At 43.9% G+C, this 19885-nt stretch overlaps 1 protein-coding gene across 5 annotated transcripts in view; it reads right to left on the reverse strand.

Moving 5' to 3' along the window:
• Positions 1 to 19885, reverse strand: part of STK39 (serine/threonine kinase 39) — a 323837-nt gene that overhangs the window by 261379 nt on the left and 42573 nt on the right. The window contains exon 1 of one of the 5 annotated variants that reach the window (XM_066346006.1): positions 11863 to 11914. The exons of the other annotated variants lie outside the window; for them this stretch is intronic. Within the exon in view, the coding sequence (XP_066202103.1) occupies positions 11863 to 11899 (37 nt within the window). The 5' untranslated portion in view covers positions 11900 to 11914. Of the gene's footprint in view, positions 1 to 11862; positions 11915 to 19885 lie in introns of those variants that run through there. 5 annotated transcript variants of the gene reach the window in all.

Consider the following 19885-nt stretch of genomic DNA (forward strand, 5'->3'; position numbering starts at 1 on the left):
TTTTGTTTTTAGTGAGAAGAGGGGAGGCAGAGAGACAGACTCTCGCATGCCACCTGTGCCCCACCTGGGATCAACCCGGCAAACCCACTAGGGGGCAATGCTCTGCCCATCTGGGGCCCTTGCTCCATTGCCACCGGAGTCTTTTTTTTTTTTTCTTTAGCACTTGAGGTGGAGGCTATGGAGCCATCCTCAGCACCTGGGGCCAACTCTCTCCAATCAAGCCATGGCTGTAGAAGGAGAGAAGAAAAAGAGAGAGAGGCGGAGGGGTGAAAAGGCAGATAGTCACTTCTCCTGTGTGCCCTGATCAGGAATCAAACCCAGGACATCTATACGCCAGACCAACACTCTACCACTGAGCCAACTGGCCAGGGCCAAGATTTTCTTAAGTATCAATATAATTATCTGGAGGGAAACAAAGGAAAAATATCTGGAAGGAAACAAAGGAAAAACTGGACAGAATACAAAGTCAGTATCTGTGCTCCAGAGGCTCACAATCCAGGAAGGTGACTCCCATCAAAAGAGCCCACCGCATATGTTTACTACCACCCGGAACAAAGGCTGAGAAAGTGGCAGGTCTGAGGAAACAGGGACAAAGGACATGACCATCTAAATACAATGCAGTGGGCCCTGGCCAGTTGGCTCAGTGGTAGAGCGTCGGCCTGGCATGCAGAAGTCCCAGGTTCGATTGCCGGCCCTGGCACACAGGAGACGCGCCCATCTGCTTCTCCACTCCTCCCCCTCTCCTTCCTCTCTGTCTCTCTCTTCCCCTCCCGCAGCCGAGGCTCCATTGGAGCAAAGATGGCCCGGGCGCTGGGGATGGCTCCTTGGCCTCTGCCCCAGGCACTAGAGTGGCTCTGGTCACAACAGAGCAACGTCCCAGAGGGGCAGAGCATAGCCCCCTGGTGGGCAGAGCGTCGCCCCCTGGTGGGCATGCCGGGTGGATCCCGGTCGGGCGCATGCGGGAGTCTGTCTGACTGTCTCTCCCTGTTTCCAGCTTCAGAAAAATACAAAAAAAATAAAAATAAATAAATAAATAAATAAATAAATACAATGCAGCGTGGAAGCCCATTCCCATCCTCAGTCCTGATATGTCCTAACTTTGGAGCTTTTACAAAAGCTCAGGTTCTTCCCTCCTACTTCAGCCTCAAACAAGCCACTCCAGCCGAGCTACTTCAGGGTTTCCATGAGGTACGGTGACAATTTATCTGCCCTGAGAACTTTTTCAGCTTATTTCTTCTGAGCTTGCTCTACAAGTAGGAAACAAAAATCAACCTGAGTATTCTCATGTGCAAAGCACCCCCTTCAAGGATGCCAAGCAAAGTGATGCAAATGTGTAATTACAAAAGCTCTTGGCATTCGAGTGAGTTTCCTATTGCTAAGGTTTCATGATCGTTAGCTAATACACTCAAAGTCCTAGGAGACTGAGTCATGTCGTTACTCATATTTTATAAGAGCAAAATATAGACATGCAATGATTTGTGCAGAGCACAAAGAGCTCCTAATCGGATTTATATTCCATAGGGGCAAAAACCACCTCCAGGTTAAGGCATTTCGGTTCTGCAAATACCAAAAATCTCATTCTTATCACATAAATCCTCTGCCACTTGCAGACTGTCAATGAGAAAAACAGCCTGCGCTGAGGACTGTGCTAAAGGGACCCAGGCGTGACTCTATACCTTTCTTTCAAGTTTTTTCTCAGTCACTACTTCCCAAATGAGTCATCAAATACCTCTAGAAGGGAGAAGGACGATCTTCTGGCAATACAGAAGAGAGATCGGCATTAGCCCTCCTTACATATGTGACAGAAAGGCAGGACATTGCTAGGGCAGATCAAGGCTTGACCATGCCAAGAAAAGTGCCCCAATGAGTGTCTATAAAGATAAAGTTCTGCCGTTTCCTGTGCCCTGTGGTCTCATCTGCACTGGTCCCCTGACTGACCTGGTGACTTGAGCAGATCAGCCTAACGCTCTAAACCCAGGTCTCCAACTTCAAGGCCCCCATTCCAAGAAGTCCAACCTGTGTTCACTGGAGGAGAAAATCCCCATAGACGGACCCCCACCATAGAGAGGGCACTATACTCATATAATTTTCCTTACAAGCCTTACACTTCTTATGAGCCTTACTTTACATGTGAGAAAAACTGGGACTCGGAAGATGACCCGCACGACTGATAAGTACTTGAGCTGGGATCTGAGTCAGGTCTGCCGGACTCCAAGCTCCAGACTTTCTCCTACTTCACACAAGCCAGAGCGTGCCCTTCCCCTGCCCACTGGTTCTGGCCTTGCTAAGAAAGTATTTTCTCCTGTCCTATATGATTGAAGAAAAGAGGAACAACCTAGAGGGAAGGTTCCTGTGAGCCTCACTCTCTCTAGAGTTCAGTTCCAGGAGAGAGTGCTATTGTCAGAGGCTGCTGAAAAGGCCTCCCTGTCCCTAACCTCTCTGCTTGCTCCATTAGCTGCTACTCCAAGTCCCACCGCTGGCCTCAAGGGCCCTGCAGATCACAGCATGCTGGGCTCAGTCCAGAATGCTGCAGATACCAGAGCCAAACACTACAAAGAGCCCTGCTGATAACAAAGTGTATTTTGCAGTCAAGGTCTCCAGAACAGAAGATCATCACTGAAGGAGGGCCACAGACCGCTGTAAGTAGCTAGTCTGCACTGGGTCTGGTGCCCAGCAGAGAAATCAGCAAACATCTTCAACCAGCTGCTGATAGGAAGTCATTCTCAGCCCTACCTGTTGTAAATCTCCCTCTGGTCCCACTCCTCCAAACTTAATCCACAACACAGAACATTGTCAAATCAGGGAACTAAAAAACAGGAAAAAAGAAAACAAATTCCCAGAAAGGATAAAACAAGTGCAGGTAATATGGGGCTAACTGTCACACCCAAGTCCTTCGCTAAAGAAGCCTCCTGACTTCCACAGACATGTAAGAATACGGACACAAGAATTCTATAGCCCTGACCAGGCAGCTCAGTTGGTTAGAGCCTGGTCCCAAGGCTGCGTGCAGGGTCTGATCCCCAGTCAGGGCATGTAGAGGAGTCAACCAATGAATGCATAAATAAGTTCAACAACAAATCAATGTTTTCTCTCTCTCTCTCTCTCTCTCTCTCTCTCACACACACACACACACACACACACACACACACAAAATCAGTCAGTAAGTAAAAAAAATATAAGGTCTACCGGAAAGTTCTGTCCGTTTCTATCACAACAAGTTTCGACACGTAAGCATATGTTTATTTGGCGCATGTGTGCCTCTCTATTTTTATCACTTAATGTATACATACTGACGTAGCAAATTAACTAAAACAAAGTTGATTCACAATTGTCTTATGTGTGAAGCCATAGTGCACCCATGGCTACTGATAAAGTTCATTTACGCCACTGTAATTTTTACGAATTTCAACAAGGAAGAAATGCTACGGAAGCATGTCTATCGCATCCACCATATTCCTCGGACTTAGCACCCTCCAACTATCACTTGTTTTTGTCCTTACAAAATTTTTTGAAGGGCAAAAAATTAAAAAATGAAGAAGATATCAAACAAGCACTGGTTCAATTTTTCGCATCAAAAGATAAAACATTTTTCAAAAATGGGATATACAAATTGCCCTCACACTGGCAAGAAATCATTAATAATAATGGCAATTATATTATTTAATAAAGTTTATTGATGGTAAGAAAAATTTGTATTTTGTTTTATTCCAAAAACGGACAGAACTTTCCGGTAGACCTTATATTTATTTTCCCCTACTGTATCTTTAAAAAAGAGAATTCTACAAAGCAGGAGGGAGTGGTGGGGGCAAGATTTTATTAGAGCTTTACAACAAGAGAATTATTATTGCTTTACAACCAGCTGACTAAAGAACAACTGGCAGCTTACCATCCTAGAGAGAATAAACATAAAACTTCAAGATTTAATTGTCATAGTGTGACTGGGTTTATCCATTCATTAGACAATGTGGGACAATCTCGGAGATCCTGCTTTGAATCTAAAGATTTCCTTCGACTACAAGAGAGATCAAGAAAAATATCAGAGGTGGAGGGAGCCTTAAAGACCATCTATTCCAACTATTCACTTAATGAATGAGGAAAGGAAGGAAGAGCTCTCTCACCAGAAACCCAATCAGCCCACACCTTGATCAGGACTTTCTAGCCTCCAGAACAGTGAGAAATAAACTTCTGTTGCTTAAGGCACCTGCTCTCTGATACCATATTTTGTCAGGGCAACCAGAACTGACTAATCCTAAAGCCTTTCATTGTCTATTCTAAGTCACTGTCCCACTATCACCTGTGGTAAATAATGTCATATAAATTAGTTCTCAAAAACCTAATTAAGTTTACAGCAATAAGAGGCAAGATTCAACTAAAGGGCCTCTGGTAGCCCACTGTAGTTCCCTAGTTTTAGTTTAGCAAGGCCCTTGAAAAGAGATTCTCTTCAACCCTAGTATTGAATCCCTCCAATGTGGGGACTTATTTCTCTCTAACCCTGGACTCTTTAATGGGCATAATAAAATCTTCTTGTAAGGCCTAATAAACAACGTGCTTCAATTCCCTGAAAACATCAACTCAATATATGTCTGGCTCTCTCCGGCACACATTCCTGACGCTGTACCATGAGAGAGGCTGACTCTATCTGTAGTTCATACGACTCTTGCAGGAAAAGAGAGGGCAAAGTGGATCCAGGTTACAACTAAGTTTCATTTCGCTTACCAAGAATATTCAGTTGGTTTAAAAGGAGGAAGGAGGGCTAAACTGGAATACCAGAAGACGAAATTGTTTCTAAAGTCTGATGCAACATGGTGAGTCTAAGAGTCTAAAATATAAGAGAATAAGCCGGGAAATTCAGGATCACTTATGAATTAATATTCTATAATTGAACTTTGCTGATAATGTATTTTACTAACCTAAAAAAATGATTCTAAAAAATCTTTGTCCATCCAGAGTACAGGAGTTCATACCCTAGCACTGCCACATGTTAGCTAACTGCTCACCCCTGGATGACTTTTCTTCACTTCTCCTTGCCTCAGTTTCTCCCTTTATAAGATGGGGATGCAGCACTGAGCTCATAGGGTGGCTGGATGATCAAATGAGTTACTCCATTAAAAGCCCTTGGAACTATGCCTAGCACACAGGAAGCACTAATTAAATCTTAACTAGTATTACTCCTCAGGGAAATCCCTCCAGGTCAACTGGTGTCCTGCCAATTTGTCATTTTAATGCTACATAATATTGCGTGGTGTTGATGTACCACAACTTGTTCAGCACATTTTCGGTCAATGAGTATTCTTTTTATTTCCAGCCCCCCCCCCATAAGAAAAATGTAGCAATAAACATCTGGTGCTTTTAAAAACATAATCAACAAACATTACTTTATGTTAAAGTTAGGACATAAAGTGGTCAACTGTCCAGTAATCCATAAATGTCAGGATTTAAAAAATAAACAAAAAAAGATATTGCATCAGCCTCTGACATGAATAATAGCCAGTGGAAGAAAGTTCTGCCATCACACCCCACGTAAATGAGGAGCTCCAGGCCAAAAGTTTAGTAGGCGTCTGCCCATCTCCTCAACACGAGAGGACACCTCACTGATATGCTAACCTGTCCTTTTCGGTGAATAGTCCAGGGCTGTATCCGGCTTTCTTTTTGGAGCTGCTGGCTAGTGGCACATAGTAAACAAAACCAATGGCTTTTGTCCAGCTGATTTCTTCCAGTTCTCTCTTTACCAACTTACTCTACGTGCTCTATTTATATCATGTGTCCAACCTCAAAAACCCTGCGACCAAGCAGGTCACATGAGGGCCAGAGGCCGGCCAGAGTATGAATGGACATATGTGAGCTCTGCAGGGAGGGACCCAGCTGCCACTCTGCCTCTGCCCATTGTTGCTGTGTGAGATGGCTGACCTAGCCTGGCAAGATTCTGATTTTTGCAGGAAAGCTTAAAATCCAGAATTTTGTGTGAGACCTCCTAATATGATCATGCTAGCAATTTTTTAAAAATTTTGAGTTTTAAATATTGTAAGTCACACAAAAGCTTGCTGTAGGCCACAATTTGCTTCCCTAACATTACTTAGCTATTGGATTAAAAGGTGTCCCTTTCCTGTGCTGGCCTGGTAGGACGGTTGGTTACAGCATTGTTCAGATGTGCCAAGGTTGCAGATTCAATCCTGGGTCATGGCACATACAAGAATCAACCAATGACTACATAAATAAGTGGAACAACAAATCGATGTTTCTCTCTGTCTCTCTCTTTCCCTTTCCCTTCTTCTCTCTTTAAAATCAATAATAATAATAAAAGCATACCCAAGTGTATCCTTCCTTACTGATGGTCCAAATTTCTAATTATTTATTAGGTTACACATATAAAGTTGGCATTCTTCTAGATAAAAAATGATCACATTTTCCTATGGCTCAGCGTAATATAGAAATGTACTCAGAACATGGGCCCAAACTGATTTACTACATGTCGCTGCCCACCTCAGCCTACTACTTCACACAAACAAGAAAGTACAGAGCCATGTGGTGCGCGCTGTGTGAAAGGAACACGTGCACGGTAAACTCTCAAGCAGACGCAAAGAGCAGAAACAGTGAGACAAGTATGATGTGCAATTTATACAGATCCCTTTACAGAAGAGACACTACTGCTGGCCTGGCTGGTGGCTGGCACACTGACCTCGTGTACACACGGGCTGGGCACAGGAAGGCCACATTTCTCAAGGCAGCTACAAGCAGGTGGCCCTCCTGAGTGACCTGGTTTGTGTTACAGCCAAGCTGGCTGCGTTATGCACTTCTGCCTCCGTCAAAAGAACCAGTTAGTAGAGCTTCCTTCTGAGGTTGTTGGAACAGATTTAGAGCTTACCAAAAATAAATAAATAAAGACCAGGGTGAGGTGGAGAAATGGCTACTCCATGAATGTACTTACACTTCACCACGGACCTGGATAAGCCACCTTACTTGGGAAAAGTATGGCTTGTTTATATCTTTAAAGGTCATAGGCCTCACCCAAGAAAATGAGCATCTGTGGAACTCAGCAAGAATCAACTAATAGCACGGAAAAACAAAAAAGTAGCCTGGGGTGCTGATCATAAGAGAGATGGAGAAAAACTGGTGTGTGGAATCAAACTGGAATAAATGAAATGTCAATAAACTTACCTTGGACCTCAAGCTACTTCTAAACCAAAATTAAAAAAATATAACAACACATTACAAAAAAACCTTTCTAAAATCAGCAGGGGGTAGATTGGGATTATCTAACATAAAAAAATCATTAAAGAAGTTATTATTGAGGTACAGGGAAATTCTAAGAATCAGGTTAAAGAAGAACAGTGTACAGGTGATAAGAAACTATTACGTAACAAAATCTCATTTCCATCTAGGCCCTGGCCCGTTGGCTCAGTGGCAGAGCATCATCAGCCTGGTGTGTGGAAGTCCTGGATTCTCCCAGTCAGTGCACACAGGAGAAGCACCCATCTGCTTCTCCACCCCTCTCTTCTCCTCTATCAATTTCTCTCTCTCTCTTCTCCTCCCGCAGCCATGGCTTGAATGATTCAAGCAGAGTTGGCCCCAAGCACTGAGAATGACTCCATGGACTGAGCCTCAGGTGCTAAAATAGCTGAGTTGTCAAGCAATGGAGCTATGACCCAGCCAGGCAAAGCACTGACTGGTAGGGGCTTGCAGGGTGGATCCAGGTTGGGACGCATGAGGGAGTCTGTCTCTGCCTCCCCTCCCGTCTCTCACTTAATTAAAAAAAAAATTCTGCCTGACCTGTGCTGGCACAGTGGATAAAGCGTCAACCTGGAACGCTAAGGTTGCTGGTTCAAAACCCTGTACTTGTCTGGTCAAGGCACATATGGGAGTTGATGCTTCCTGCTCCTCCTCCTCTCTCTCTCTCTCTCTTTCTCTCTCTCTCACTCCCCTCTCTAAAATGAATAAATGAAAAAATTTTAAAAAATTCCATCTAATTCAATGTGATTTATGTTGGGATTTACTTATCATTTTTTGTTTTCTTAATGATACACACTAGCTGAAAAAAACATTCTGTGAATATATTTTCTTGCCAGTAAAAAAAATAATAACAATTAGTCTGAAGAGCACTCAGAGATTAGATCCCCCCAAAGGTGAAACTGTATTCTAGGGTTCCAGGCCCAACATTGACAATAACCAACTTGAAACTTGGAGTAAACCATATAATTACTGTCAGAGAATGAGTGTTTACTTTTTAAGGAAAAAAATATCCTATTTTGATTGGGAGGAACCAGCTGTTGACAAGCTGGTCACAAGGACTGATGTGAGTTGCTACCTTCTTTAACAACCCCAAGCAGAGTCAGTCGCTGCCCCCAAAGGTTCCTTACTGCCTCGTCGTAGCGCCTCCACACCCATGGAGCAGCCCCTCAGCCTCGCTTCTCTGAGAATCGGCCTGTTCACCGAGAGCCCTGCCTGGAACGCTGAGCAGGCCGTCAGTGTTTGCAAAGTGAGTGCGACTCGCATCAGCCCATCCCTGGGAGGCCACCTACAGACAAGGGAGATGAAGCTGTGCTCACAGCTGGGCCTACACACAGGACACCCCAGTAATAGGCTATACAACCTAGAGGCAAAAAAGAGCACTTTTACTCAATATGCTATCTCTGGACGGCTCATTGTATGTTTTCAAGGAAGTCATTGGTGGCAGTTACCTTCCAGAATGAACCCAAGGAGGCTGTCTGCCATCTACCTGAACGCTTTCTGATTTGCAGAACATCCCTTTCAATTCTGGAGTCAAGAGTCACAGGAAAGCTCACTCTGAAGAGCAATGTTCCACCATCGTAGTTCCCAAGTCTTAGTTTAGCGAGACCCAGAATGAGTTGGGAAACTCAATTTAAAAATACTGAATCCACCAGCCCCTGCTCAGCAAGTAGGAGCCATACGCCAGGGGTCTCAAACTCATGGCCCGCCGAACAATTTTGTGCGGCCCGCAGACTAATCCACGAAGTTCAAAATATTTTGGATAAAATTAAGTAAGCCTAGGGGCCTACTTGTATTTTTCGTTTCTCTAGCATCCTAGCTAGATATTAGCTTAGTTAACAGCAGTTGTGATGCGAACTACAGTTTCTGGTCGTTTTGTGACACTGAGTAAACTGCATGTACGATTGTGCTTGTTGTACTGATTTTTTTTTGTTTTCAACTGCAGTGAGAAAAGTGTTGCGTAACAGTTGCCTTTTGTAGACCTAGTGCGGCCCGCCGAACGGCTGTGATCTTGCTCTGCGGCCCACATGCTGAGTTGAGTTTGAGACCCCTGCCATACGCAGTGAGGTGGGCTAAAGTAAAGCAAGGCAGTCTATGATTCCACCTGAGTATAAAGAGGTGACACAGAACACCTAACAACGTGACGAGGTGACAGACAGGAGCCGATGACAGCCCTCAAAATTCATCTCAGGAAACACTGCATCAGGCCCTAGACTGCAGGAGGAACACATTCCTACAGAGCAAACTGGATTTTCATACTCAGTTAAAGGTCACCTTGAAGTCCTTGTGCCCTGTAAACTCAAAGCCCCATGATCTGGCAGGACTGAAGAACTTCCTGTTCTGCTTTGAGGGGGCAGCAAAACCTACTCATTTTGCTGATTAAATCGACCAAATAGAAGCCAACATTCCACAAAGAAATGTCCACTGCTATTAACGCAGATAAACAGATACACCCACTGGCAAAGGCCAAAAGACACAAGTGTCCTGTTCTAATATGGTATGATGCTGATCTCCAACTCCTTACTGCTCTTACCTTAAGCCACCTGGAAATGGAAGGGCTCTAAATGCAAAAAGAAGAGCCAGTATCTACTTTGATTGACATCAGTCCTGTTCACCCCTTCTCGGCTAAATGCACACACACTGCCTTTGTATGAAGGAGAAAAAGGTGTCCCTCTGAATGGACAGCACCTAGGGGTGCAAGGCCTTGCGAGTGGATGGTGCACAATCAGGGAAAACCTCCTTTCTTCAGCAAATTGCATCAGAACAAAAGTTAACATTCAGACTCCAGGGGCAAAGTATGACCTGGGTGACCTTTGGTCATGATCAGCATACCCATAGCCTACTTATTTGTGTGTGTGTGTGTGTGTGTGTGTGTGTGTGAAGTTTGTTTCTAAGACCCAGGACAACAACCCCACACTCAATTAGTAACCCCATGAGAATGAGAAGGCCCTGGGTTAAGGTACATTTTCTCAAAGTATCTGAGACTGGGTAACTACATTAGAAACACCTAAGATGTCTGTTTATAAAACTGATTCTTGAGCCCATATCCAAGCTATTGAATTAGAATTATTGCAACTAGATGCCTGGAATCTGCATTTTAATAAGTTTCTCCAGCAATTCCCCTACCCTCTTGGGAACCATGGTTTGGGACATTGGCTTCTCTTGCCCCCTCTGCCAGCCAGGACACCAGGAGTTGGGAAAGTGAATCATCCAGGGGCCAGTTGAGAAAACTATGACAGGAGGTAATGTAACAGGTATAATTTAATATAAAGAATTAGTTCAATAGGTGGGAGAGCCCTGAAAAGACTTAGTGATGTGGAGTGACTTCAGGAAGCAGCTACCACCCCTCGGGCTGGGGACCTCAAAGAGGGCAGAGGCAGTTATCAGAATCTAACAGTTTAGAGAAGGCCCAAGAGCCAGGCCCAGACTTCTGAGGGGCAGCGGCTGACCCCTCAGGATCCTGGAGGCCGGGCTGTCAGTGAGAGTCCACATGGGGCAGGGACCAGATTTCCGAGGCCCGGTCGGTGATGGCAGCTCGGAGGGGCACGAGGCAGCTGGTTCCAGGACGTAGGAAGCTGGGACCAAAGCCCTGCGGCTAGCAGAGTGAAAGACAGACCCTTTCTGGAAGGAAGCTGATAGGCACGGTAAGCAGACAGGATCAGCACGTCCCTTCTCCCGCTCCAGCTCCCCAGAACCCCCCTAGTATTCCTTATGAGGAGCGTTTAACAGAGAAACAGCAGGCAAAGAAGAAATGTGCTTTGCCGCGCGCCCGTCCAGTGTACGAGCTGGTCTAGAAAGGTCTATCTAATGCCTCCAAGGAGCCCAGAGTGCACGCTGAGAGGCCACTCCAACAACAGGCTGCAGCCTATTCCAAGCTCCACCTAACAAAGGCCAGGCTTTTTTTTTTCAGTTGTCATTTCACTCTGTTTTCAAACATAATTCCTAACATGACCCTTTTTCATGTCTAACACTCCCAAAACGTGCACTCTGTACTGCCAAACCCAGCGCAGCCCACTGACCTTCCTCCTGGCCCCGCAGCAGTTGTGAGTGGGAGCACACGGCTAGACAGCTGTTAACTCTGTGACCTTGGACAAGCTGCTCGTGCGTGTGTGCCTCAGTTTCTTCCATTATAAAAAGGAAAAACCACAGCACCCACCTCACAGGATGGCTATTAATATTAAATGAAAGAATGCATGCATATAATAATGCCAATGAACATGCCTGGCACTTAAGTGTTTCATTACGTTTTAATTATTAATATTAATATTATAAACAATATGATTATCCTAGACACCTACATGGACACTAGAACTAGGCCTACTACAAGTTTCTGGGAAGAGAAATAAAAAGAAGAAAGAATGCCTTTTCCTGCACCTCCCCAAATCGCCCAGCTCCTGCCAGCTTCTTATGAACTCCATCTCATCGAACCCACTTCTGGTAGCCAGTGCTGGCAACTACCTTGTACACCACGTGACTGGGTGTACAGAGAATGATGGAGGGAAGTGACTCATTGTTGCAGCTCCACCTCTCCGGTAATCAGATATCCTTGGCGACCACATCCATGAAGCAGCAAGTAACTAAAAAAAATCTCCTCACTCAAGGACAGAGGGAAAAAAATCCATTCAGGTTAATGCCACCCACCTGATGTGACCACTCCAACTGATTTAATTTTACTCATAATCAAATTCTTGCTTATCTGGTCTCCCCTGGCAACCTGAGGCTCTACCCCACATTAGACCACACAACAGGAAGTAAAGGCAACAGACTGAGCCCCCCACACACAAGTTACAAACATACAACAGGAAGTAAGGGCAATGCTACAGCGTGGAGTTCCTCTCCCTCTCTCTGGAGCACTCTCACCCAGAAGCAGGGGTGACGCAATGGCAGCTGGACATGGAGTGCTGACTACAGGAACACGAATGTCCAGGGCAGTGGAAAACAGTGCCTTGGCAACCCCATGGGTCCTGAGAGAATGGCTGAGTAAGAAGAAAGATGCAGAAACACCCCGTGAGGGGCCCTGACACCCACCAGTCCCTGACGGAAGCAGCAGCATGCTTTCAGTTCCTGCCTCCACCAGCCCCACTCTGTGGGTTCTCCCACTGGAAGTCCAGGAAGGACCCCTCATTACCACCAGCGGGAGCCTGGCAGGACATCAGGAGAACTTCTTCCCACAGTCTTGGGTCTGGGGGCCAAAGCTTTAGGACTACATAAGAATTGGGAGATGTGCAGAGAGCCACAGAGGTCACCCGGATAGCCTATGAAAACGGAGACGCTGCTTTAGTAAGTTTGGGTAGGCTCTGCGATTCCATGTTTGCACAAACTTCCAGGGAATGTGATGCGGCTGGTCCCTAGACTTGCTAGAGCACAGGGACACAGCTGACAAAAATCACCCAAAAGCTTTCAGGCACCGCACCTACCTCCTCACAGAGGAGAAAGTTAGAAAGCTCCTGACCCACGCGGAGCCCCCGTGGACGCCTGGGGAGTTAGGGCGAGGCACCAGCCTGGGGAGGGGGCTCCCGGCTTGCAGGAGTCCAGAAGGAGCACATTCCTACAGGAACATGATGTGCATTTAGCCCTGCAAAAATAAAGATTCAACACTGCCCTCCACATGTAAGTCTACTGTCCCATTTTTAGGTCCATTTTAGAAATTCACTACAAATGGAAAGATGAGGACAACTATACTTACTTTCCTGCCTCAGTGGACAAAGTGCAAGTAAACTTCAGAATTATTTTCAGCAACTACGGTTGAGATTTAATTGGACTTCAGTTATCTAGAAATTTATTAACCCAGAAAACATGATTCCTCAAGTACCACAGGTAAGTAAGGATACAGATCACTCACTGTATATGCTTTAATTTATCATAGTTTGGGCTCCCAGCCCCACTCACACTTAACAACTAAACTTTATCACAGCAATGCTATGTCTAAATTCAACACAAACAGATTACCTGGTATACTATTTCCAGGAAAAGAGTCATTACAAATATTTCTTCTCTTTTTTTTTTCATTGAAACTATTTTCTTACAGTACAAGGTCCCAGTACTGTGATCATATCTCTAATAGGAAGCAGATGTGTTTCTATGGAGAGCCGCTTAGGATGGCGTAAGTTTCAATATGACTCATAGTCATTTATTTTATTACCTTATTTTGATAGCTAGGCTGATCAGATTGATAAGTACTTATTAAATTGATCTTTCAACAGAGAAACTTGTTTATTTCTTTTGTTTCATTTACTCAACAAATGATAGTACTTAGTTTTATGTCTTTACTATCAAGTTTTTGACCAACTAATACGTGTACCTTGAACTCTAAGCTCTCAGAAGGCAGTTACCTACACCCTTGCCTGCTCACTGGCAAGATGAATGCCCTGCACATAAGGAGTAAAAACCTGTTGGTGAGAATGGCTAGGCCCTGAGGGCTAGGCTCTGGGCTGTGGCCTGTTAGGTGCAGTATATGGGCCAAATCATGAAAAGGCCCAAGTTTCAGATTCAGTCTCCTCGTGTGTCAACTAGCTCCACTTTGTGACTTCAGCCCATCCAGTCTAAGTCAGAAGGACAAAATGGATGGAAGGTATAACAATGCCCCACCATTAACAGAGATGGGATGGAGGGGAGCAACCAAAGCACATGATCTACTGGCTATGTACAACTGTATTAACGCCTTCAACACACAGAGAATCACAGTATCTTAAAGTTGGAAAGAACTTCGTACAATCATGTAATGAAAGAGAATATTCTTGGCCCTGGCCGGTTGGCTCAGTGGTAGAGCGTCAGCCTAGCGTGCGGAGGACCCGGGTTCGATTCCCGGCCAGGGCACACAGGAGAAGCGCCCATTTGCTTCTCCACCCCTCCGCCGCGCTTTCCTCTCTGTCTCTCTCTTCCTCTCCAGCAGCCAAGGCTCCATTGGAGCAAAGATGGCCCGGGCGCTGGGGATGGCTCTGTGGCCTCTGCCTCAGGCGCTAGAGTGGTTCTGGTCGCAACATGGCGATGCCCAGGACAGGCAGATTAGGGCAGAGCGTCGCCCCATGGTGGGCGTGCGGGTGGATCCCAGTCGGGCGCATGCAGGAGTCTGTCTGTCTCTCCCCGTTTCCAGCTTCAGAAAAGTGAAAAAAAAGAAAAGAAAAAAAAAAGAAAGAGAATATTCTTCTTTATTCACTTAGCAGATTGTATTGAGCTTCTAGAATGTGCCAGGCATTACTTAAGGTGCCGGAAAAAAAGAAAGAGATCAAAATTACCTGTCCCCATAGAATTTACATTTTAATAGGGGGAATAGATTATTTTTAAAATCACAAATAAGATCATTTCATTTTGTGATAAGTGCTATGACAAAAATAAAACTAAGGCATGAGATTGATTGGTGGGAGAGCACTTGAGCTAAGATGATCAGGGAAGCCTCTCTGAGGTGGTGACATCTGGGCTGATGACAAGGAGCTGCCATGCAAATGCCCATGAATGAAGCATTCCCAGAGGAGGGGCAGCACATATAAAGGCCCTGAGGCCCTTTCCCCCCAGAAAAGTATCTGGAGAAGAGACATTTAGGTACTAAAACAAAATACGTGATCACCTCTACTACAATCATCAATGCATTTTATAATGAAGAGTCCTTCTCAAAACTCTGCCACCAGAATATAGTCTTATTGCTCCAGATGACAATTTCGAAGGCTCGGGCTGCCATGCGTTGTTTGATCAAGCTCTAACATATAAAGGAACAAGTTTGGAGAGCTCAAGGGGCAAAGACAGGGGTGGTGTGGCTAGAGCTTGCTGACACTTGTTGACTGTGAGGGCTGGTGGAAAAACTGTCAGCTAGACAGGTGGGAAGGGGGCTGGACACATGGAGAGAGCGCTGTAGACTAAAATAAGTGTTCTGGAGAACTTTGAGAAGAAGAATTACATGACCTGGTTCACATTCTACAAAGCTCACTCTGGCTGCTCTGTGGAGATGAGGCTGCCTGTGGAGCAAGAGAGAAGCAGCATGGGTTGGTCAGGGAGCTGCAATAGATGTCCAGGCACAAAGTCATGTGGTCACAGCTCAGGTCACTGAGTAAAGGAGAGAGGTTGGATTAGAACATAGAAGTACAGCCATAAGATTTGCTGATGGATTGGAAACTGGGCAGAGAACATTTAAGGACTAAAACCAACTAGGTGGTCACTTCTACTATAATCATCACTGCATTTTATAAGAAATAGTCCTCCTCAAAACTCTGCCACCAGAGCTGGTCCACCCACCAGAATACATTCTTATTGCACAGATAACAATTTCAAAGGCTTGGGCTCTCATGACTTGTTTGATCAACCTCTGACATCAAGAACAAGGAAGGGCCTGACCTGTGGTGGCGCAGTGGATACCTGGAATGCTGAAGTTGCCGGTTCAAAACCCTGGGCTTGCCCGGTCAAGGCACATATGGGAGTTGATGCTTCCAGCTCCCCCCCCTTCTCTCTCTCTCTCTCTCTCTCTCCCTCCCTTCCTCCTCTAAAATGAATAAATAAATAAAAATAATTAAAAAAAAAAAAAAGAACAAGGAAGGGTGAGGATGCAGGAAGGAGATGTGAAAGCCTCCTTCCTGCTCGCCCCCACTTGCTAAGTGAGGAGAGACAAGCAACAGGAGGGATGTATTTCTACATATTCAAGAGGCAGTCCCTGGGAAAAAAGAACTGTTCAGTCTTCTCTTACAAAGGAATATTTATGTGCACTGCCTCCTATGAAACCTTTTATAAAAACAAAAGAATAAGTAGAAATATTTGGTATTTGAATGTATTTTTTCCCATCCCGCTATTTTACTTCCCGCTATTTTACTTTTGGGGGCTTAAAAGAAATAATGAAGCAGTCAAATAAAATGTTTTTCATCCCTTCCTTAAAGTCAAACCATAATAAACAATGACAAAGAGTTTTTGAAATAAGTTTTTTAAAATCCCATTATCCAAACACAGCTATTTTCATGGCAGCATATTACATTCCAATCCTTATTCATATACAGGCACACACATAATTTACATATACTCATATATATTGGGATAATAATTATGGCTCTGTATTCTGATATTTGCATTGTGAATTAGACTGTAAACATTTTTCTTGTTTCTAAAATATGTTTATAATTATATTAGTTGCAACACAACATCCCAACTTGTTACTAAACCATAAACTATTGCCTTTAACCCTAAAATTGGGTATTTGAACCCTCCTTCCTCTCAGTTTTGTACATATAAGTTTAAGGGCCTGACCTGTGGTGGTGCAGTGGATAAAGCATTGACCTGGAAATGATGAGGTCGCCGGTTCAAAACCCTGGGCTTGCCTGGTCAAGGCACATATGGGTGTTGATGCTTCCAGCTCCTCCTCCCTTCTCTCTCTCCTCTCTCTCCCTCTCTGTCTCTCTCTCCTCTCTAAAAATGAATAAATAAATAAATAAATAAAAAAGTTTAAGGGATAGCCCACCTTTGATGCAAATAAAAGCTAAAACAATGCCAAATGCATAAGTGTTAAGGCTCCTGTTAAGTCAACTATATTTAGTAACTCATTAAATTGCTTATAAAATCATGTATCTGTCGATGACTTGCCAAGTCAAGTGAGTAAAAAGAAATACATCAACTTCATTCAGGGATTATTTACCTAGGATACTAGAATAACTCATAAAGCACAAAAGGAAATCAGCTGAACCTGCACCAGAAAGTGTGAACTTTTTTTAAATGAGTGAATGGCATCTGGACCCAGATGGAACACCACATTCGCAGCACTGTCATTTCAAAGCCTTAGCCTTCGCCAGGTGGCTAAGTACTCTAAAGAGTTCACAGATGACACGTTGCAAGGGGTCAACTCTCTGCCTGTTTTAAGAACAGCACTACATTAAAATAGTTTACTATATTTAAACATGTTGTAATTTAAACATGCAAACAACATACAGACACATGTTCTATATGGAGAGAATACTATACTGCATTCTAAAGGTACTTTTCCTTCAAGGCTTCCTAACTCCTCCGTGCATGTCTAAAAAAATGTCACGCTCATGCAAGCGGCAGTTTCCCAGCTGTCCCCCAGATTCTTCGCCACAGCATCGTATTTTAGGCAGTGCTAAAAGTAGCAGAGGGCCAGGAGAACTTTAGGGATTTTTAAAAGAAAAACCCCAGATCCCTTGATACACTGATACTCAGGGAGTTACACCATTCAGCAGACAGGAGGCTGACTCCAATGAAGTTGTTTTCAGCTCTAAAAGGAGGCCAGGGGGTGTCTCTCTGTGAAGATGCTCACAAGCCTTGACAACCCAAATGGGTTACCTGTCCCGTGTTGTTATTAGCTATTCTTAACTTGTGAGTCCAACCATTTTGGGAGAATGTCTGAAGGAGAAAATATGATGGCTGTCTACAGTACTGAGCAGACCTCACCACAGGAGAGCCTGCACCGCATCCTGGGACCTGAGGGAGTTTTGTAAGCCGGACTGTATTTCCAAGTCACTGGTGGAGAAATGCCTTTGTAAAGGAAACAGTCACCCTGTGTGTCAACATCATGGCCATGCAGACTTTCCCATCTTCTGCCAGGACTTATACTGGACAAAGACTCCAAAGGACCTCCGATTCTTGGACAACTGGTATTCAGTCATATTAAATACTACTTGAAATAATTAAGCTGTCAGCAGGGCCTTGGAAATGTTTGGCTATAAGAGTATCTGGATGTCATATTCTGTTTCACGATAGAATCTGACCTGCAGTACAATTCCTCACATTCTCTAGCCAGAACCAAAATGACCAAATAGGGCCAACAACAACAAAAAAAAATGTTTATTTTCCATTCACCTTCATTTCTCTCTTGAACTTTAAAGTAACATTTCCATGCTTTTTTTGTCAACTGTGTATCAAAAACTATACATGAAATTATTTAAGAAGTGGGAAAGGCTATGACTACACAGCAAAAATCCATGGAAATATTAAATGAATGCCATAGTCTTAGAAACTGGCACACTATAAATCTATAAGAACCATGCATAACCAACTACCATCTCAGCTCACTTTCAACTTAAAACCAAATGTATTTTTAAAAATACCTCTAATTAAAATTGAAATTAAAAACTATTCAGTTCAGCTAATTCCTTCTCATTTTTCACTACCATTTAACCATTAAACATTCACCTTTTATATTTATACCAGTTTATAAATAATTATATGTCCTCTACTTGGTTTTATTATGATGAATTTCATGGGCTCAGGCACCCAACAATATCAAACAGAAAAATCTATTAACTCAGTGAGGCTAAGACTTGTATGTGGGATTGAAAAACATCAACCAAGCCTGACCAGTGGTGGCGCAGTGGATAGATAGAGTGCCAACCTGAGATGCCGAGGTCCCAGGTTTGAAACCCTGAGATAGCCAGCTTGAGTGTGGGCTCATCTGGCTTGAGCAGAGGCTCGCCAGCTGAGAGCAGGGTTACTGGCTTGAGCCTGAGGTCACTGACATGATCCCAAGTTTGCTGGCTTGAGCCCAAGGTCGCTGATTGAGCTTGAGCCCTCCGGTCAAAGCACATATGAGAAGCAATCGATAAACAACTAAAGTGATGCAACTACAAGTTGATGCTTCTCATCTCTCTCCCTTCCTGTTGCTCTCTCTCATTAAAATAATAATAATAATAATAATATAACAACCAAGAACAACTTGACTTGTTGATTTATATACTTTTCATGTAAGAGTGACATTCACAACTTCAAACTAATTAAATTCAACCAACAGGACTTTCAAGGGAGTTCTTAAAGAAAAAAAAATTAACAAGGAACTTAAAAACTCGAAAAGCACATCTCACGTGGTTTACATTTCCAACTCCACTCCCCAGTTGACTCTTAATATCTACCTCACACTTTCATTTATTAAATAAATGATGAAAATTCCTTCCAAGATTTTCTTTTTAAATATTTTGGATTAAAAGCCCACATTGCAGAGGCCAAACCTTGGCTGGCAGCAAGACTGCCTGAACGAAAAGTGTGGGTAAAACTATCCCACAGAGAAAGATCTCCCTGCGAACACTCGCAGACCCAGCACTACTGCACAAGAGAAGCAGTAAAATGTCATTTCTGGGCAAGCCTGGGAGGTTTAATTTGCCTGATGTCCGGAAATGACAAACATGCATTTCAGGAGTTAGCAAGCCCTAGTCATCACAGGTCCAAGCAGTGAGCCCGCCTCCCACACCTCGAACCCTGACTGCAAACAGAAACTCTTTAAAATATGAATGCAGTCAATATTTGAGATTGCCAGGCATAATACAATGAGAGAAAAGACAAACTAGACACAAATAATTTGCAAGTGGGTGGAAAATGGTCATTTTTATCCCATTCCTAAAGGAATAGTTTGGAGCTCGGAAAAATCCTGTCCATGTCTCACCTTTTCTTTTCCCCAAAGCCTTCCAGAACCCCATGGAGAATAAACACCACCTCTTTCCAACCTCCCCCAACCAGCCCCGAATCACAGTCCCATCAGCCAAGGAACAAGGAGGCTTTCCCACCCCTGAGCTGTTCCCAAAAGACTTAGGACTCTGAGTCAAATTAATGTTCAAGAAGACCATCCAATAAAAAGATATCTCTAGTTGTCCTTAAAAACGAGAACAAAGAAGTTTTGTCCTTCTTGAAATACTCTAAAACATTATTCTCTGTCAATGATCCCAGAAAAACAAAAAACAACTAGTCAGAG

Source organism: Saccopteryx leptura, chromosome 7, assembly GCF_036850995.1.
Source record: "Saccopteryx leptura isolate mSacLep1 chromosome 7, mSacLep1_pri_phased_curated, whole genome shotgun sequence".
Taxonomy (NCBI): domain Eukaryota; kingdom Metazoa; phylum Chordata; class Mammalia; order Chiroptera; family Emballonuridae; genus Saccopteryx; species Saccopteryx leptura.